The following is a 19,127-nucleotide window of genomic DNA, read 5'->3' on the forward strand; positions in this document are numbered from 1 at the left end:
CTTCACATAAAGACTAAAAGCATAGCTATTTTATGTTACTCTAGTCAACACGCATTCTGATGCCAAGAAAGTTTTAGTTTTAGGGTATTTTGATATCGCTGAATCCAAGAATTACATATTTTTTTCCGAATTTGCTGTAGTTTTCCAGATATTCAAATTTGTTTTAAAAAAAAAAGTATTAATAACACACAAGTTATGACAGCGGTATTTTCTTTATGCTCCAATTTTGAGGCTATATGTGTCTTTTCAAGCATGCCCATACAGTATTCTTTCATTTTTGATGTAATATCATGAAAGATGGCAAATCATGTTTTATGTGAAAATCAAGCAAAAATTCAGAAAATTAAGCAATATTAACAGTTAACAAAAGCAAATAAAGGTGACATCAAAGAAAAAACATTAATTTTAATAACAGTGTATTTCATAAGCTGCCAAAGCACATCTAAAAAAAAAAAAGACGTGATAGAACATATTTTTTTTGTGTATTAAATATATTTTTGGATATTACAGAAATTAATAGTTAAAAAAAAAAGATTGTTGAAATATAATTTTTTTTATACATACTGTCCCTTTTAAAGTGTAAGTCAACTTTAAACATTTCTTGATAATAATGTTATATGTGACCTCACTAGTCTAAACATGACATAATATTACGTTTTTGAAATATGAGTTATGAAGCAAAATCCAGCCAGTTTTTATCCATCTTAGGGGGCGGCCATTTTGCCACTTGCTGTCGACTGAAGATGACATCACAGTTGCTCAGGGCTCAGGCAACGACCAATCACATTTCACCGGGTTTCTGAAGCTGCGCTGTGAGTGGCAAAATAGCCGCCACCTAAGATGAATAAAAATGGTTGGATTTTGCTTTTTTACTACTTCACTAACACAATATTAACCAGAATGCCATATTAGACAAGTTTATTGTAAAAAAATATATAAATAATGGGTTGACTTCCCCTTTAAGAGGCACATTTTTCCAGAAAATGTGGAAAAAGTAATGCAACCTTTTGGGCATTTGTTGTTAGAGGTTCCACTGTAATGAAGAAAAAAGCTATTTCGGATTTATTTTGACTTAAGCTGCAGTTAAGGAAAGTAATTGAAGCGTCTCTTTTCATTATGTTTGACTGCCACTGTTGCATTTAATGTTTTTTTTTTTGTGTGGAATTAAGCAACATTAATATTGTCTCTGCCGTTAAAATTGTAGCGCTCTTGCATTTTATTCCAGAGCTAGTATTGTTTAAGAGCTCAATTCACACTTCTTTTCCATGCTACAGGACCTTAAAAAGCACGTGCGTGTGTGCGTGCGTACATGTGTGTGTGGGTGGGTGCGCAACTTTAGCAGTGGGTTAGCAAGCACGTGTGCGTGCAAGCCTGGTGGTGGGCCATTTTTGTAATATGTATAGTAAATGAGCTTAGCAACGCGCACATTTTTTTTTATCCCGGACATTTTCTTTATTACAGCAGCCACGGGATTTTTAGATTAAATATCATTTAACATAAATCTCTTCAGAGAAGAAAGCAAAAGGCTTTGTCGGGTTATATTTCCCAGAACAAAAGCAGGTCACACTGATGAGGGCTGCGCATCAGTTGTTGTTATGTTGCTATCAGTTATAGGCCGGCGTGTGCCCAGAGTTTTTGCACATCTGTGGCAGACGTTCATTTTGCACTCCAGCATGTTAACTGTGCTATTAAAGGGAAAGTCACCCCCCCCCCCTCCCCCAAATTCTTGACAATTATGTCTATGCAGCCCAACAAGTCTAAATACGGTATTCTGGTGAATAATTCTGGTTAATAGTGGTTAGTGGAATATGAGTTAAGCAGCAAAATCCAGCAGCTTTTTATCAATATCAGAAGGCGGCCATTTTGCCACTTGCTGTCAAGTGAAAATGACATCACAGTTGCTCAGGTCTCAGGCAACAACCAATCACAGCTCAGCATCAGAAAACAGTTGAGCTGTGATTGGTCGTTGGTCGAGCCCTGAGCAACTGTGATGTCATTTTCACTCGACAGCAAGTGGCAAAATGGCCGCCCCCCTGAGATGGATAAAAATGGATGGATTTAGCTTCATAACTCATATTCCACAAATGTAATATTAATCGAGAATGTTATGTTCAGACTAGGGAGGTCACATATGACAAGAAATGTTTAACTCATTTGCTCCCAAAAATATATAAATAAGTTCTATTTTAAATGTTTTAAGTGTTCCAAAGACTTATGTTTTATGTTTTTTTTGTTTTTTTTGCTAGTGCATACAGAAGGCTTTGATGCAGCCTTTCAACTGCAAAGAACGGTTGAAGAAATTGTAGTTATTACACAAACGGCCAGCAGGTGGCAGCATAGCAAAAGAGATCAACCAGGGCCACGTTGAAAAAAAGCCCATCTATTCTTATTTCTAAATAGATTTGTGAAGAATGATGAAACTTAGCTATATTCTAATGCTAATTGCTGCAAAACGGAAACTGATAGAAATATACTTTTTTTCCCCCTGATGAACATAGCAATAGAACACAATATTCTGTGGGCAAAATCAGTCAAAATCCAGTAAAGCAGCCGGTAGTGAAGGGGATTGCTTCAGTGAAAGTGGCTGGGAGTGAATGAGTTAAGGTTGACTTTCGCTTTAAATAAATGGTAAATCAGATACAAAAGACATTATATACTGTATGACAACAGAAAGTGGCCAGAGAAAATAATGTAAGCATATTTTAAGTTCCAGTGTAGACGTTTGCGAATCCCTGGCCTAAGATGCACCTCATGCACAAGTGAACTGTCAGAGAAAACATGCTCACAAAGAACAGCTGTTTGTCAGGTGTCAGTAGTTCACATTGATGAGGGACCATCTTGCCGCAAGCTGACAGTGATTTGCTTTTACGCCTGTCAGAGCTTTCCAGGACCGTTCGCACTTTTTGCCGCCGATCGGAACAACTGTTATTCTGCGCGAGTCACTTGAACACACCATCAAGCAGCACAGTCTTCAGTGAATATTTGTAATTATTTGTGAATCAGGTTTCACCGTTTGCTTATTCAGAAGCACATTTACAGAATGATTGTAAATAGTTGAGTGTTATGTTAAAATGCATTTTTGCAGTGTGTGGGCGGAAAAACATCCGTTTTTTTTTATTTTCCTCGGTGGCTTGGCAGTATCTAGGTTACGAGTGTAGAAGTTTTAAGGTTTTTACAGCCTGGGATATAGAGCCGCATTGAAAAAGAGTCAAAGTGGCAGGCAGGTTATCCATCTTTCACCCAAATTTGTCCGATCTTTAAAAACATTTGTACTATTATCTTATGTACCAATCTCGTAAAGAATAAAGTCTTTCGAGAATAAATATCTGTTAACACTACCTGTAGCTACTACTTTCAAAGCTATTTAAAATGTAGCAGTTCATTAAAAAAAAGCTATAAAAGAAACCTTTGAATCTGAAAATTGGTTTTGATTTAAAACATTGAAGTACATCAAATCTAATTAAATCGAATAATTTCACTTTGAAATACAGTATATCAAAATATAGATTGTCTTTTATTGGAGAGATATATCTTGAAAGGAAATGCTGCATTTACAGTAAGTTAATTCGTACGCATGTAAAACGACAAGACGAAACTCATTGCATCAAACCCTCTCGAACTGAGACGTACCATATGGAATCGTCGTCCCACTGAATCGAATCAAATTGAATTGTTCCACTTTAAAGTTGAACCAACCGTCCTTGAATGTATCGCACCGCATGTCTCAAGAAAGATGCGTATCAAATTGTCTTTTATTGGAGAGATGCTGCTAGTGCTAAAAAGCATATAGGATTTTCAATGCAACATGCTTTTAACTTTTACTTGAGCGTTTTTATTAACAAAAAACACGACTTTCAGTCCATCACATTTAAGAAGAATCTTGATTATTGATGATTGTTTTTTTCTCATTCCTCACTCAGTCAGAGGCACAACACCCGTGGCCTCACATTTGTCTATTTTGTTTACCTTACAAACCAGGAAAAATGCAGTGCGCTGTCATCTGTGCATATGTTTCTTAACTAATTTGCTCCCAAAAATGCATAAAAACATTCTATTTTAAATAGTGCCATGGTCCCAAAAACGTGTATATACATTTTTTTAATGTTATTTTATATGCTCGAGCATACAGAACGCTTTGATGAAGCCTCTGACCTGAAGAGGTCGTTTAAAGCAATGGTAGTTATTACAAAAAATGGCCAGCAGGTGGTGGCAGAGTATAAGAGATCAACCAGGGCCATGTTGCAAAAATCTCTTTCCCCCCGTGTTTTAAGCAGGTTTGCGAATAATGATGAAACTTAGCTATATTCTAATGCTAAACGGAAACAAATACAAATATGCTTTTTTCCTGATGAAAGAAGAGACTCTAATCTCTCTTTTGGTAGGTTCCACGTTTTTATAGCAACAGAACACAATATTCTGTGGGACTTGCAAAATCAGTCAAAATCCAGTAAAACAGCCAGGAGCGAAGAGAGTTGCTTCAGTGAAAATAGCTGCGAGTGATTGAGTTAAGATTTAACTTATTGTTCTTTTAGGTAGTTATTTATGTATTTTTGTTTTTGTTTATTTGATTCATGCTCTGATTTATACAAACATTTCACCAGTTACTTGGTAATTGAGTAGAACGTGTAGGGAGACTACTTTTTACTTTCACTCAGTCATATTGTTATACATGTAACATTATTCTGCAATTCTTGGCAACTCTGCTCACCTTTTGTTTTGTCTCTATATGTGCCATGTGACTGAGTGGCGACCAGTCCAGGGTGTCGTATGCCTTTCGCCTAGAGTCACCTGGGATAGGCTTGCACCCTTAACAGGATAAGGAAGATATAAAATGGAAGGATGATTATTATTATTCTTTGGAAACTATTAAAATACTTGTATTATGCTTGCATTTGTATTTCCACTATGAGTTCCGCTTGAGCTGTGTATACAAATCTGATACACAACCGGAAACCGCCACCCACACACACGCATCACATTTCAGCTGAGGATCAAGTGATACGTGATGCAGAGTATTAACAAAGACGCAAATTAGATTCATTTGAAATAATACTCCACATCCCTTACCTCTGCATTATTTTTAGACATCGCATAATCAAACAGCCAACTTCCGACTGACGTAGCCTCTGTAATATGAGATGACGCTATATAGTCTGTGTTTGGCTTTCCACTGCGATGGTGATGTTATTGTTCACTTTTGTTCACTGTCATCCGTGGGGAGCTTTGCAACGCTGGCGAGGGCCTGCTGCTGACGTAAATGCCACCGTAGACAACATGCGTCAATGCCCAGGTGTATTGATGTCCTTGGCTGGCGCGGGAGCATAAACAAACATGTATACATTTCTGTCAACGACTTCAATGAGAACGATGAGATAAGAGCACAAGAATGCAATAAATCAATGCAGGCATATCGGATTTTCTTTCATATTTGTTGCACAGTTCCATTTCGAGGAGCAGCACATACTCAGGTTTTTATCCAATTGTTTTGAATGTTTTGAGCGAATTTACTGAAAATGCACAAAAAGGACATGCGACTCATGCCCGTTTCCATTTGTTCTTCTTTTGCGAACATTGAGAGGGGACTCCGCCGCTGTAGGTGGCGGTATACACCATAGAGATGTGATCTACCAGTAATTTAAAAGAAGAAGACCAGGAAGCGACTGCGCCGTGCGATGACATCGTATGAGTTTGCTTTTGTAATTCTTGATCATCCGTAGCGTTTCTTTGTTGTTTTCCATCTAAAATTGCATTAATTTTCGCTTCTTTAATTAATTCCAAAAAGATTTCTGTTTCGTCGTCCCCCCAAACATACCTTACTTTATCGTCCGCCATTGCTTTTGGACTACAAACGTACGTGTGACGTAATATCCGATCAAAACCTGCGACATGTTATCCGGTCTTGTCAGCGTTTATTCGCAAAACCCGTTTCCATAGCCAAAATGAGCATTTTCCTTTTTTTGACAAGCTTCAAAATCCACCCCCTCTAAGCGCCAAAACGTTTTTGCGAATTTTGGGCCCTTTTTTGAATTTCTGGCGTTTCCATTCAGTTTTATTTTTGCATTTCTTGAAAATTTGAATTAAAATGGGTAGATGGAAGGAAACCCAATTACTTAATTGATTAATTAATCAACAACTAATCGATTATCTGATTAATCAACAGCTATAATGATGATCGATTTGAAGTTTAAAGCGCAGGGATGGGCAAACTCGGTCCTCGAGGGCCGGAGTCCTGCAGGTTTTGGAGGTTTCCCTCTTCCAACACAAGCTGATTCCAATCAACAGGATTGTTATCAGGCTTATGCAGAGCTTGCTGATGAGCTGATCATATATCAGCTGTGTTGGAGAACGGAAACATCCAAAAACTGCAGGACCCCAGCTCTCAAGGCCAGAGTTTGCCCACCACTGGTTTAGAGGTTTAGGTTAGTTTAAAATTGTACAAATCGTCTGATTTCAGCTCTTGATTACCGGTTTGACGGTTTTACCGTGGTTTTAAAAAGTCACTCTTCTTTGAGGGGACGTCAAAGCAGGATTGGCTGCTTGCAGAGTTGAGTAAATGTGCCATCTCTTCAAAGTGTCAGTGGATACTAATTAGCCCTAAGGACAACATGAGAAGCCAATAGGCTTGTTCTAAAAATAGCTCACCAGTGATAGGACACTGCAACTTACTAAAATGAATTAAAACAGCTGAAGAATGTTAACTTTTATTTACTTATTGAAAATTAACACGGCGCACGTTTCTTCTTTGTCAAATATTGTATATTTTGTTTAAAAATAAAATGATTGTGTTTGACGGTAGGGAAAATACAGTTTTTATGACTGTAATTATAATACCACAATATTTTTTTTATTCACGATGTTGATTAACATACTGCCAGAATCTAATATCAGCCAGCAGACTGATCTTTGTGTTTAATCCACAAATAATACGTTTGCAAACATCAAAATTGATCAGCATTTTTGCATATTTTCTACCATGCCATGGAACAAACGTTTGTTAAATCGTTATTTGCAGCCAGTGTATGATGAAAGTTTGGTGAGTCGTCCTACATTACTCCCTCTTATGTGATATTGTTTATTTAGTTTGTTTAACTTATTCACTCGCAGCCATTTTCACTGAAGCAACCCCCTTCGCTCCTGGCTGTTTTACTGGATTTTGACAGATTTTGCAAGGCCCACAGAATAGTGTGTTCTATTGCTATAAAAACATGGAACCTACCAAAAGACAGATTAGAGTCTCTTCTTTCATCAGGAAAAAAAGCAAATTTGTATTTGCTATTCCGTTTTGCAGCAATTAGAATTAGAATATAGCTAAATTATTATTATTATTATTATTATTATTATTATTATTATTATTATTATTATTATTATTATTATTATTATTATTATTATTATTATTATTATTATTATTATCATTTTTCACAAATCTGTTTAAAACACAGGAAAAAAAAGCAATTTTGCACCATCACCCTGGTTGATCGCTTATACTCTCCTGCCTCCTGCTGGCCGTTTTTGTTATAACTATCATTGCTTTCTCTTCAGTTCAGAGACTGCATCAAAGCTTTCTGTATGCTCTAGCATAAAAAAACCCACATAGAAAACGTATAATAATGTTTTTGGGACCATAGCAACATTTAAAATAGAACATTTTTATACGTTTTTGGGAGCAAATGAGTAATCAGTTAGTAAACAGTAATAGGAAAAAAATAAAAATTTTGCAATAGGCTTTAATGCAAAATAAATTTGTATCCGATTATTCTATCAATTGGAATAAGTAATTAAATTCTAAAGATAATCGATAGCTGCAGTCTATTCCATGCATCCTTGACCAGCTTGGTGCAAAGATTAAGATTCCTCTCTAGCGATTGTTTAGAGGGATATTTTTTAATTTCTATTTCTTGTATCTGGTTTGCCATTTTTCATTTAATGACAGCTTTTCATCCTCTTCTCCAAATGCACGCAAAGGCTCGTCGCACTGCTTAAATCCCGGGGTGAAGGGGTTAAAAGCTCTTGCTGCAATAAAGAGGGCTTATCCCCGTGTCTATTTTTAGAACCACACACACACACACACGATATGTGGCATGTGCATGCATGGCGAGCAAACAAATCATTATTTTTGGCCTCCTGTGTTGATTCTCCCCATTACAACTGAGCGATTTTTGTTTGTTTATTTTTATTTTTGCCACGTGCAGAGAAGCTAAAAAAAAGCACACATGACACAACACATGCCTCTTTTGAGTAGCGACCATATTGTGGTGCAAGGGTAATTTCAAGCCTTCTTTTCATGATCTTGCCGCTGTCCACTTGTGCTGACATGTTTTTTTTTAAGTTCTTTGTTGTAAATTACGAAATTGTGGCAGATTGCAAAATGTTGCTCAGCAGCATGCAGACACCGTGACACATCCTCCCTACCTCCGCTGGCTGTGAAGTTCCTTCCATGGGGATGATTCTGTGTTGGCAGGGGGCTGTTGCCTTTTTGTGCACGCATGCTTTGACCTGAACTAGAGCTCACTGCCCACACGCTGGACGTGAACCTCACAGAGGCGATGTTAGCCATGTTTTTAATAGATTTTTGGGACAGCTTGCGAGCTTGAGCTAATGAAAGGAGCTGTGTGCATCTTTTGTCCGTGTCCCTTTAGTCTCAGAGATACACAGTGTGCTGCCAATGAGCTGCCTGCTGCAATTAAGGTTTACAATCCAGCCTCGGACCCCTGCTCAGACGCTTTTTGATTTTACAGCCTGCAGGGCTCGTCTGGATGTCAACCAGTAGTTCCTTTCTTGGGAATTGTGCAAAAAAGACATATCCAAATATGTGTTTGTGGATCTCTCTCTGCTTCATCTGTCATTCCTTCCTTTAGTCTTTCCTCTGGTCACCCAAATATGTTGGTATTTAGATGTTTCTGAGGTTGGTGAATGATTCTGGTTTTGTAACTCTGTGGGTGGTACGGGTAGGTTGGTGCTGGATTTCACTTTATTTCATCTTTCTTTCCTTTGATCCTTCCTCTGGTCTCCTGACAACTTCACAACTCTGGCAGGACTCTGGTTAAGGTGAAGGGTTCGAAATTTTTACTTTTTTTTAGGTGAATTAAAGAGCACGAACTCGCGCACACGCTAAAAAAAAGAAGAAATATCCAAATATCGGTTTACTTTCCCGACTGCCGTTTACAGAAGTTTCCTGCAAACCTCACAGTTATAGTGGTGTCTTGAGATGTGACTTGACCCAACTTCCAGGTTTTTCATGATGCTTTGTCATTTGATCAATTTGTTGCTTTAACTTGTGAGTGCAAACTTGAGATACAAGCGCTGTATGGTGGCAGTGAACTCAATTCACTTCACAGAGTTTGGCCAGGAGTGAACAAATCACATCCATCAATTTTCCAAAGCGTTTAATTCTTCAGAAAAAAATGCTTTCTTTTTTGCCAATTCAACAGCTGTAAACAAGTTAATCCACTCACCATATACACCAACTTTCTCGCTCTCTCTTCCCCAAGTCGTCTGCTTTTTTGGCTTGGCCCCAGTCGGCATGTTTCACTGGTAATCCGTTCTGTTTCAGTCAGTCAGTAACAGGCAGATGCGATGGACTCGAGGCACATGATTTTACTTAAAACAACACTAAGGAACTTTCATTTTACGTTGATTACGGTGGCGCCATATGGGCAAAAGCGGTAATGTTATGCCTGAAGGAAGATCACATTTCCCATGAGGACAAGCGCATTGCGTCGTTTTTGAGCTCATACCAGCAAATGAAAAACTGGCTCATGTTGATGCTTGACTGTCCTTTTATCAGGGTAGCTTCCCTTTTTCTTTTTTGTCTCCTCAGACACATCTTTGCAGTTGTTGTGCAACTTCTGCCAGGAAAGCAGTAAATGTGAGTTGACATTCAAATTGACTTCCGTCTTTATAACGAATGGGGAAAGGGGGAAGTGACGTATCCCATCAAGCAGTCAACACATTTGTAGCTTTTTGTATGGTAGCGTTCCTACCATCCACCTCAAAGTTGTTTAGTGCCAGTAAAAATAATACAGACCCTCTCAGGCCATGGCAAAAAAAAACATTTAACTAGTTTTTAAGTTGTTTCATCGGAAGAGCTATGAAAATATTTAATTAAAGTTGAAAAGTTCCTAAGTGCTACTTTAAGCCAAACTTAGGATAAATAAGAAGCCAATTTCAAAGACTTAATACTTGTTTGGTTAAAAATATTTAGGACTTGGCCACTTTGACTTGATATTATTCATGAGATGAGTGTGACACAAATTTGGATTGATGATTTATGTTATGCTGTTGAATTGGTTAGAATGAGAGCGTCTCTTAATTAAGACCAGATACTGTAGTAGGACTTCATTAGTAAAAGGTGACAGATGACTTGATTTGGGAGTTGACTTATCACATGAATTGACTTGACCAAGGTAAAATGACTTGTAAGTATATACTGTATGTATAAAGTACTAAATAGAAAAAGCCCAAATTTCTCTCCTTTCTTGTTGCTAAGTTAGCACATCTTTCTCTTTACCCCTGAATGAGACAGTCATTTCTTATAGGGTGCATTTCACCAAAGTCCATCTGGGCTAAACCGAGTAGGGACAGTGTAGTGGCAAAGGAGCTTCAGTGTGAACTTGCTCTGATCCATGGAGAGAACAGCGTGCCAATGTCGAAGCTGCCAATTCTCTAACGAGTGCCAATTTGGTCAGCATGGTGCCTAGGACAGGCCCAAGTTGTGGAGGTCAGGCCCTCATGCTGCACTTATGGAGTCTGTTTCTGACAAGCGTGGTCAGAAACTTGCACACAAGTGGACTCTCTTAGTCTTCCACCATCCTTGTATTCTTGAACTCATTTGCTTCAAAAAAATTATAAATACATATTTTAAATATGACCATGCTCCCAAAAGACGTTTTTTTTTTAAAATGCTAGAGCATACAGAAGGCTTTGATGCAGCCTCTGAACTCAAGAGAAAGCTTAAAGCAATAGTAGTTATTACAAAAAAAAAGCCAGCAGGTGGCAGCAGAGTATACGAGATCAACCAGCGCCATGTTGCAACAAGCTGTTTCCCTCACAGTTTTTTTTTTTTTTTACCAGATTTGTGAATAATAATGAAACTTAGTTATATTACAATGCTAATTGCTGCAAAACAGGGAAAAAAATCCTGATGAAAGAATATTTATTTTGGTGTGTTCCATGTTTTTATAACAATAGAACACAATATTCTGTGGGCCTTGCGAAATTAGTCAAAATCCAGTCGGGAGCGAAGGGGGTTGCTTCAGTGAAAATGGCTAGGAGTGAATGAATGAGTTAAACAATTGTAGTCATGGCACACATGAGTCCCATCGTAGAGGGGTGCACTACATGAGCATCTTCTGACTCGCCAGGAATCAGCCAAAAAGGATGAGTTGAGGGTAATGGTCTATGCAAAAATCATTCCTTAATACTGGGTTGTCTTGCTAATTGCACAACGGCATTCATTGATTTACAATCAATATTGCTTTGTGACTATATTGATATTCTAAGTGCGATTGACTTGAAGTTACACTGTGATGATTATGTATTCCCTTTATTTCGGGAGTAGTGTTACAAAATATATATTCCACAAGATATATTTCAAATTCAAACTCCAATGTATTTTCCTTCTACGTAATCCCCCTGGAGTCGAATGCATGTTCATAGGGCTTCTTCCGGGATTCCGTGCAGCTCAGTCGTCACGGCCATCTTGATGTTATTTTCGTCTTCAAAACGACTTTGTTTGATGATCCTCTTGAGTTAGTTTTTTTGTGGGAAAAGCAATTAATTAAAGAATTCATCAATGCAATGGCAGTGCCATGTTGGGGGGGAAAACATTTTTGGCTGCAGACCGGAAGTGATGTTGAAGAACAAGTAGCACATTGCCGGCTAAGACGGCAAGCAATTGAATGGCTGAGAGGTTGTTAAGAAAAATGTCTGTGTTGAAGGAAATAAATTGGAAATCGGGGCAGATATCGGGCGTTTTGAGAATATCGGTATCGGCCTTTTCTAAAAATCTGACAGCCAATAAAAGGTCAATCTAAAACCATTTTAATTTCAGGGAACTTAAAATTTTCAGTTAACTTTTTAAGACATGCTGATAACCTTGTAAGCTCCCTGAACATTTTGTTAGCGGATGTCTATTGTCTAAGATAAAAAAAAATAATAATAATAAATAAAACGTCTAGATTTCAAAGTTAAGATTGGCATTTGTATTTAAATTTTTTTTGACACCAATCTTTCCCCTTTTTTACTGAAAATGAATATCGGCTCCAAATATCGGTTATCGGTCTCCTTTACTATACTTATTTTTTTCATGAAAGCTCCTTGACTACTAATAATCGGCATCGGTATCACCCGTGTACCCATGCGCCATTTTGAATGGACTCTTGCCGCTGATGTTGCTCACAAAGAATACGTCACAGTAAATAAACCAATTTTATTACTTGGTTTATTTTGAACCGGGCCGAACCAAACAACCATCAATGTCACCTTTCCAGACCACTTCCTGTACGTTCAGAAAGTGGGTGTGGCTTGCCAGGCTAGGAAACCCCAAATGTACACAAATTCCCTTTGACATCTTGGGTTTACTTACTAGGGCAGGTAAATACAGAGGTTGCTCTAGCACATGTTCTTCTCGGCCAGGAACTGACAGATGCTCAGGGCGCTATGAGCAGGTGCGCTGTCATGGTGAAGCAGCAAGCAGATGTCCTGCTTTCTCATGCGCCCCGAATGAAGCAAACGCCGCCTGACGTCTTTGTAGATGTGCTGGTTAATGAGCTGGACTACATTGAAGGGGAAAAAAAATCTTACTTTTTAAGTTTACGTTTCAAGTCTTATGTTGTTGATGGTTGCTGACAGTTTAAAACAGCCACAGGTTCATGCTTTTGTTTATTGATATTTGCAAAACTGTGTGCCTATGAATTCAATACACAAAGAAAACACCAGTGAGTGACCATTGTTCGCCTTTTTATGCAAGTGTATTACCAAAGCATTTTCCCCCTGATTAACCAGTGATTGGTGTTTATTTCGTACTTTGTATTTATATAGTGAAATATAGTATAAGGCGATTGATGTTGTACTATGTTACCGGTTCAATCAGTGTTTTTCAAAGACAAGCAGATGTTTGCAAATGACTTATTTTGATTTACTCATTCACTCGCAGCCATTTTCACTGAAGCATCCCCCTTTTGACTGATTTTGCAAGGCCCGCAGAATATTGTGTGTAAAGATTAGAGTCTCTACTTTCATCAGGAAAAAAAAGTATATTTCTACCTGTTTCCATTTTGCAGCAATTCGCATTAGAATATAGCTAAGTTTCATCATTATTCACAAACCTGTTTAGAATTGTATGGAAATGAGCTTTGTTGCAACATGGCCCTGGTTGATCTCTTATACTCTACTGACACCTGCTGGTCGTTTTTTTGTAATTACTACCATTGCTTTAAGCGACCTCTTCAGGTCAGAGGCTGCATCAAAGCCTTCTGTATTCTCTCGCATAAAAACATATAAATACGTCTTTGGGACACTTAAAACATTTAAAATGTATATGTTTTTGGAAGCAAATGAGTTAAACAGAGAATATATATAATTGGTCTTCTTCCATGAAGGGCTACAAGAAATCAGTGAACAATGCTGACATCAGAGGATTTCAACAATTTTAAATAATAAAAAAAAAATGGCGCCAAACGATTACTCTTACTATTATTATTAAAATAGTTGTCGATTAATTTGATAATCGATTACTTTTAATCGATTAATTTTGGCAACTCTAAAAGCATGAAATGACTTTCCTGCCTTGGGTTCACCCACTCTGTTGGCATCGGTTCCTCTGATGTCAGCCAATGCCATCGGGAAGTACGTTTGTGACCCAGAGGGAAATGATCCTCGAGGATTGGACTGTTTCATTTACTTGCATTGTTGCAGTCGGGTTCACCTTGCTCACAGTGGAGTCAACTCGGACAACTGCCAGAGCGGCAGGCGCAGTGAATTCAATGACACGGGGGGGCTCTCTCCATGCCGGAGCAGAGCGACATTCAGCAATGCGGCAGACAAAGTGACCCAGCATCTCCCGCAACCTTCGTTTACGGCACCGTCCATCACACGCTCGCCCCTTGACGAGCATGAGCCGCATTCGCTTGAGTTGACTGACTGCGTGCCCGAGGCGAGCCGAGGCTATTTATAGCTCCCCGTCTCTTTGTATGCTCTCCCGTTGGGGATGTGAGTGGAGGATGAGGAAAAAGGGAGTGCGGCATAACAAGGTTTCGTTCGAGATGATTGGGCCCTGTTGCAGAGGGCGCTTGCGGTTTCACGGACACCTGTGCTCCGCATTTGAATCTCAGGTATCAACTGTGCGGTTTGGACGAAAAGTCGTGTTTTGTCAGTCTTACCGCAAGCGAGACACCTGACCACCCCGCCCTCCCTCGCCCCCCTCATTTTCCTTCATTAGCGTCCGAGATGTAAATCTGCTTTGGGTAATTTGTGCAAAAGTGGCTTCAAATTTCTTACCAAGCCACAGGTGTCGTAGCACGTAGTCATTTGGATTGCAAACTCCGGTATCGTGCGAGTGATTTGATTACGCTCATCACAAGGTATCCTCAAAGGGGATTTGTTTGTTTTCGAGAGGCGAGGCGAGACCGTCGTGACTACCTGTTTTGTTTCCTCCCCTGACCCCGCGGCCGCAAATACGAGCCGTCTCGCGTTTCGAGTTGATTTGGATTTTTGGGTGTACACTTTGATTCAGAATCGATTTTTGATTGAAAATGATTTGATTGACAATGATTTCTGCTTGATCTATTCCAATCTGCTTTGCAAGAGAGAAGTGTCTTTTATTATTATTATTATTTTTTTTAAATATTTACGTTTCTTAAGCTTCGAAATGTAAGGAAAGCGCCCTTTTCCACAACTGCTACTCTATGTAGCGGACTATAAATTTAACAGCTTTTATAATATAAATTCTGAGTCAGATAGCGAACAGTGTTGCTGGTTTCAAGCCATTTATTACACTCCCGTTGAGGTTAACTGTACAACTAAACGCACAAAACCAAGAGCGCTTACACAGTGCACACTTAAATGCAAACACACTTTGTTTAGCATGTTTGCTAAACATAGCTAACTCGAACCCTAACCCTAATGCACAAGTCTGAAACTTCAGGCTTATAACTATGATCCACTGTATTTAACAAACAGGTTGCAATCTGTTTCATGTTTAAGTAGCATTGAAATAAAATATTAAGGCTTCCATTAACTCATTCACTCGCAGTCATTTTCAGTGAAGCAACCCCCTTCACTCACTTTTATTGGATTTTGACAAATTTTGCAAGGCCCACAGAATATTGTGTTCTATTGCTATAAAAACATGGAACTTACCAAAAGAAAGATTAGAGCCTCTTCTTTCATCAGGAAAAAAAGTATATTTCTATCTGTTTCCGCAGCAATTAATATTAGAATATAGCTATGAATTTCATCATTATTCACAAACCTATTGAAACACTGGGGAAAAGAGCTTGTTGCAACATAACCCTGGTTGATCTCTTATAATCTGCTGCCACCTGCTGGTCGTTTTTTGTAATAACTACCATTGCTTTAAGCGACCTCTTCAGGTCAGAGGCTGCATCAAAGCCTTCTGTATGCTCTAGCATAAAAAGGTTAGAGTCTCTTCTTTCATCAGGAAAAAAAAAGTATATTTCTATCTTGTTTCCGTTTGGCAGCAATTAGCATTAGAATATAGCTAAGTTTCATCATTATTCACAAATCTGTTTAGAACAGTGGGCAAATGAGCCCTGGTTGATCTCTTATACTCTGCTGCCACTTGCTGTTTTTGTAATTACTACCATGGCTTCATCTGTTCTCTTCAGTTCTAGCCTTCTAGCATATAAATCATAAAAAAAATGTATAAATAAGTCTTTAAAATAGGACGCATTTATACATTTTTTGGGGGAGCAAATGAGCTAATATAACACTCTTCCATGCTTAAAGTGTGAATCCTAGCCCCAAGTAAGACATTAAAACATCGATTCAGCCGCTTATTGGATCGATACGAGAATTGCGCGCTGTAATATCGTGATATAGCACCGAATCGATTTTTTATTTTTTTTTATAAACATCCCTACTCTCTTCTCTCTTGACTCTGGTCGTCACGGGGATTGGCGCGTCTGAACTTGGGCAAGACAAATCAGCGCAGGATGCGTCCTGGAGCTTTGCTGCTAATTAAGCATATGTGCCAGCCTGGTCCAGAGAGAGTTCCCGAAATAGGCAGACGCTCGCCTGTTTTCCTCTCTTGTAGTCGTCCGAGGGGATTTTGCATGGGTCTCATCTCCCACGCAGAGAATAATTGCATGTTTTTTTTGCCTCAGATGTCTCCTTGTGGATCAGGTGATTAAAGCTAAAAATATGAGTATTAAATATTCGATCTATGTATAAACACAGTGCAGTGTGTGTTGGTGTGAAAGCGTGTTCATTTTCTGCTCCCTTTTTGCACCCCATTTGGTGTTTTGCCTCCATTCCTCCTCGCCTCATCCTCCCCTCCTCTTACCTCTTGTCTTCCCCTACACCTCCTCCTCATTCGCCTCCATCGCTCTCTGTCACTCTGCTTTTTATAGCCATTTCTTCCCAGGGCTCGGCAGCTACAAAAGCCTTTTCATGTTGCCACTATAATTACAGCCTACACACACGCACACACACACATACCGGTATATACAAACAGGCATGCACCGAGGAGCGCACCAAAGCAGTGTGTGTGTGTGTCTTTGTGTTTGCATGTGTGTGCGTGCTCCGCATGTGCTGTTATACACAAAAGGGTGAGCTATTTTTACCTCCAACGCCCCCCCCCCTGCTCCTCCACACCCACCCATCCGCCATCCCTCTTTTGCCGCTGCCAGCCACGTTTGCTATGCTGAGCACAGGCAGTATCATTGGAGCCCCGTCGTCCCCCCCACCCATTCGCACGCTCAACTCACGGCGATGCAGGCTGCTCTTGCCTTCGCCATCCCTCACGTGCGAGTGTGTTTTTGGCCACCTTTGAAAATTGCTCATGTCACAGCCAGATGCTGGTGCAGTCGTCGCAGCAGCAGCAGCAGCAGGATACACGCTCGGCGTCAAGCACATCGCTTGAAGCCCGCTCGCTCGGACCGAAGCGCCTGATTAGCGGGGTCGTTGCTGCAAGCACATCCCGATGTTGCGGACCATATTTGAAGCGGAGTGTTCTCTCTCTCCCTCAGAGGGGATCCTGGGGAAGGAGCAGGCGCTGGAGGTTCTCAAGACGTCGCCGCTCAACCACATCCCAACAGGTTGGACACCCCATGCTTGCTTGTTTGTGTGCGTGAGTGTGCGCGTCCGTGTGTGTGTGTGTGTGTGTGTGTTAGTGTAGTTGTGCTACAAACCACATCCTGTGCAGCTTTGCAATGAATCAGTTAATATGCATTTTTGCATTAAAACAATATTTAGTGGAATTTAGTTTGAAAACAAATTTGCTCTGTTGCTTTTTATTTTAATTTTAATTTTAATTTTTTAATGGAAGGATGTAGTGCACGAGCACTGTTTTTTGGAGTGATGTGAAATTGCTCTTGGATTTTTAGAAAAGGAAAGCTGTCCAAAAATAGCAAAGCAAACGCTTGTGTCTTCTTCTGCTGCTGTTGCTCCTGCAGCTGCACGGTGAGGACAGTTGTTCTTTTTTCTTTATTCTGTTATCTCAGAACACTCTAAAAACAGTTGGGTCAAAAATAACCCAACTATGGGTCAAAAATGGACCGATGCTCTACTTGGGTCGATTTGACCCAACTTTGAGTCAAAAAATGGGTCTTTCAGCGTAAAACTAAATCATACATATTGGTCAGATCCTTTACTTGGGTCAAAAAATTGGGTCATTTTGTATAAACAACCCAGAAAGTTGGGTCGAATTGACCTATAAAGTGGATCGGTACATTTTTTTTATCCATAATTGAGGTACTTTTGACCATACGTCCGATAATAGATCAATAAAAACCTGTTAACTTCAGGGAACTATTTATTTAAAATTTCAGGTAACATTAAAAGAGATGCTGCTGACCTTGGGAACTCTCTGCACTTTCTGTTTTTGTTTGAAATTAAAACTAAGATAAGTACAAATTTAATTAACTTGTGTTGAGTTCAATTAAAAACTAAGTATGTAAATAGTTTTCCAAAATGTCAACATAATTTCTTAATTTTCTGTTGTTGTTTTTAAAATTTTAAATAAAAAGTGCAGGGGGTTCCCAGTGTCAGCATCATTTTTTATACAGTGAAAATTTAGATGGATCCATAAATGAAAAAATCTCTGTATTTCACTGAGCGGCAAATGCATGCGAATATAGCTAATTTGAGGTTTTCGTCAGGGTTCGTAAATGGTTTCAAAAGATCTTTGCAGACAGTGACAAATTCTCTGAATATGTTTTGAAAATTCTTTGGGACAAGTAAACACTTGTGAACACCTCACAAATCCTCATGAAAACCCTAAAATTGCTACGTTCGCAAGCATTGACTGCTCAGTGAAGTACCAGCCTTATCGACCTTCAGATTCGTAAAAAGGCAGATGATAATCGGTCTATCCCTAGTTATCTTGTCGGGGGGGGGGGGGGGGGGCACTAACTTACTTCCTCTCGTGGGGCTGTCGAGTGAACTACTAGTTTACTACTTTTTATCTTTCTGCAGCTGAGCATCAAGCAGTCAGAGAGGTCAGTTAGCTTGTTAGTTTGGAAGAAGTATCATCTCCATCTTGTCCTAAACCTCACGGAGGCTTTTCATACGCCCTTGCATGCCGTCAGGGGTACTTTCTGCTGCCAGTTAAGCTGATTAAATATTGAGACTCACTGGAATCACCTCTTTAAAAATTCTCATCATCTGTTGTCTTGGATGGAAAGCCGCGCTTGGCTATGCTGGTCGTGTCTTCGACTCACTCCTGTATCTTGAAGGCAAATATAGTTTCCTTGCTGATGCAAATTGAGGGTTTCGCATTAGTCATTCGATATTTGTTGTTTTGAATGTCAAAGTAGGGAGAGCTGAAGCAACAAGGTAAGGAAACTCAAGTTTGGTTTAGCACAATTTCATGTGACTTTTGTGCCATCTCATAATCTGACCTCTAGGCCATTGCTTTAAATCCATTTGTGTGCTCTATGGAGGTATAG

At 39.3% G+C, this 19,127-nt stretch overlaps 1 protein-coding gene across 3 annotated transcripts in view; it reads left to right on the forward strand.

Moving 5' to 3' along the window:
* Positions 1 to 19,127, forward strand: part of LOC147179957 (histone deacetylase 4-like) — a 62,288-nt gene that overhangs the window by 7,043 nt on the left and 36,118 nt on the right. The window contains exons 1-2 of one of the 3 annotated variants that reach the window (XM_086068985.1): positions 16,206 to 16,362; positions 17,208 to 17,276. The exons of 1 other annotated variant lie outside the window; for it this stretch is intronic. In XM_086068985.1, the coding sequence (XP_085925111.1) occupies positions 16,206 to 16,362; positions 17,208 to 17,276 (226 nt within the window). Of the gene's footprint in view, positions 1 to 16,205; positions 16,363 to 17,207; positions 17,277 to 19,127 lie in introns of those variants that run through there. One more of the 3 variants, XM_086068986.1, reaches the window with a different exon arrangement.

Source organism: Leptonotus elevatus, chromosome 2, assembly GCF_054856555.1.
Source record: "Leptonotus elevatus isolate MCC_2025b chromosome 2, RoL_Lele_1.0, whole genome shotgun sequence".
NCBI lineage: Eukaryota > Metazoa > Chordata > Actinopteri > Syngnathiformes > Syngnathidae > Leptonotus > Leptonotus elevatus.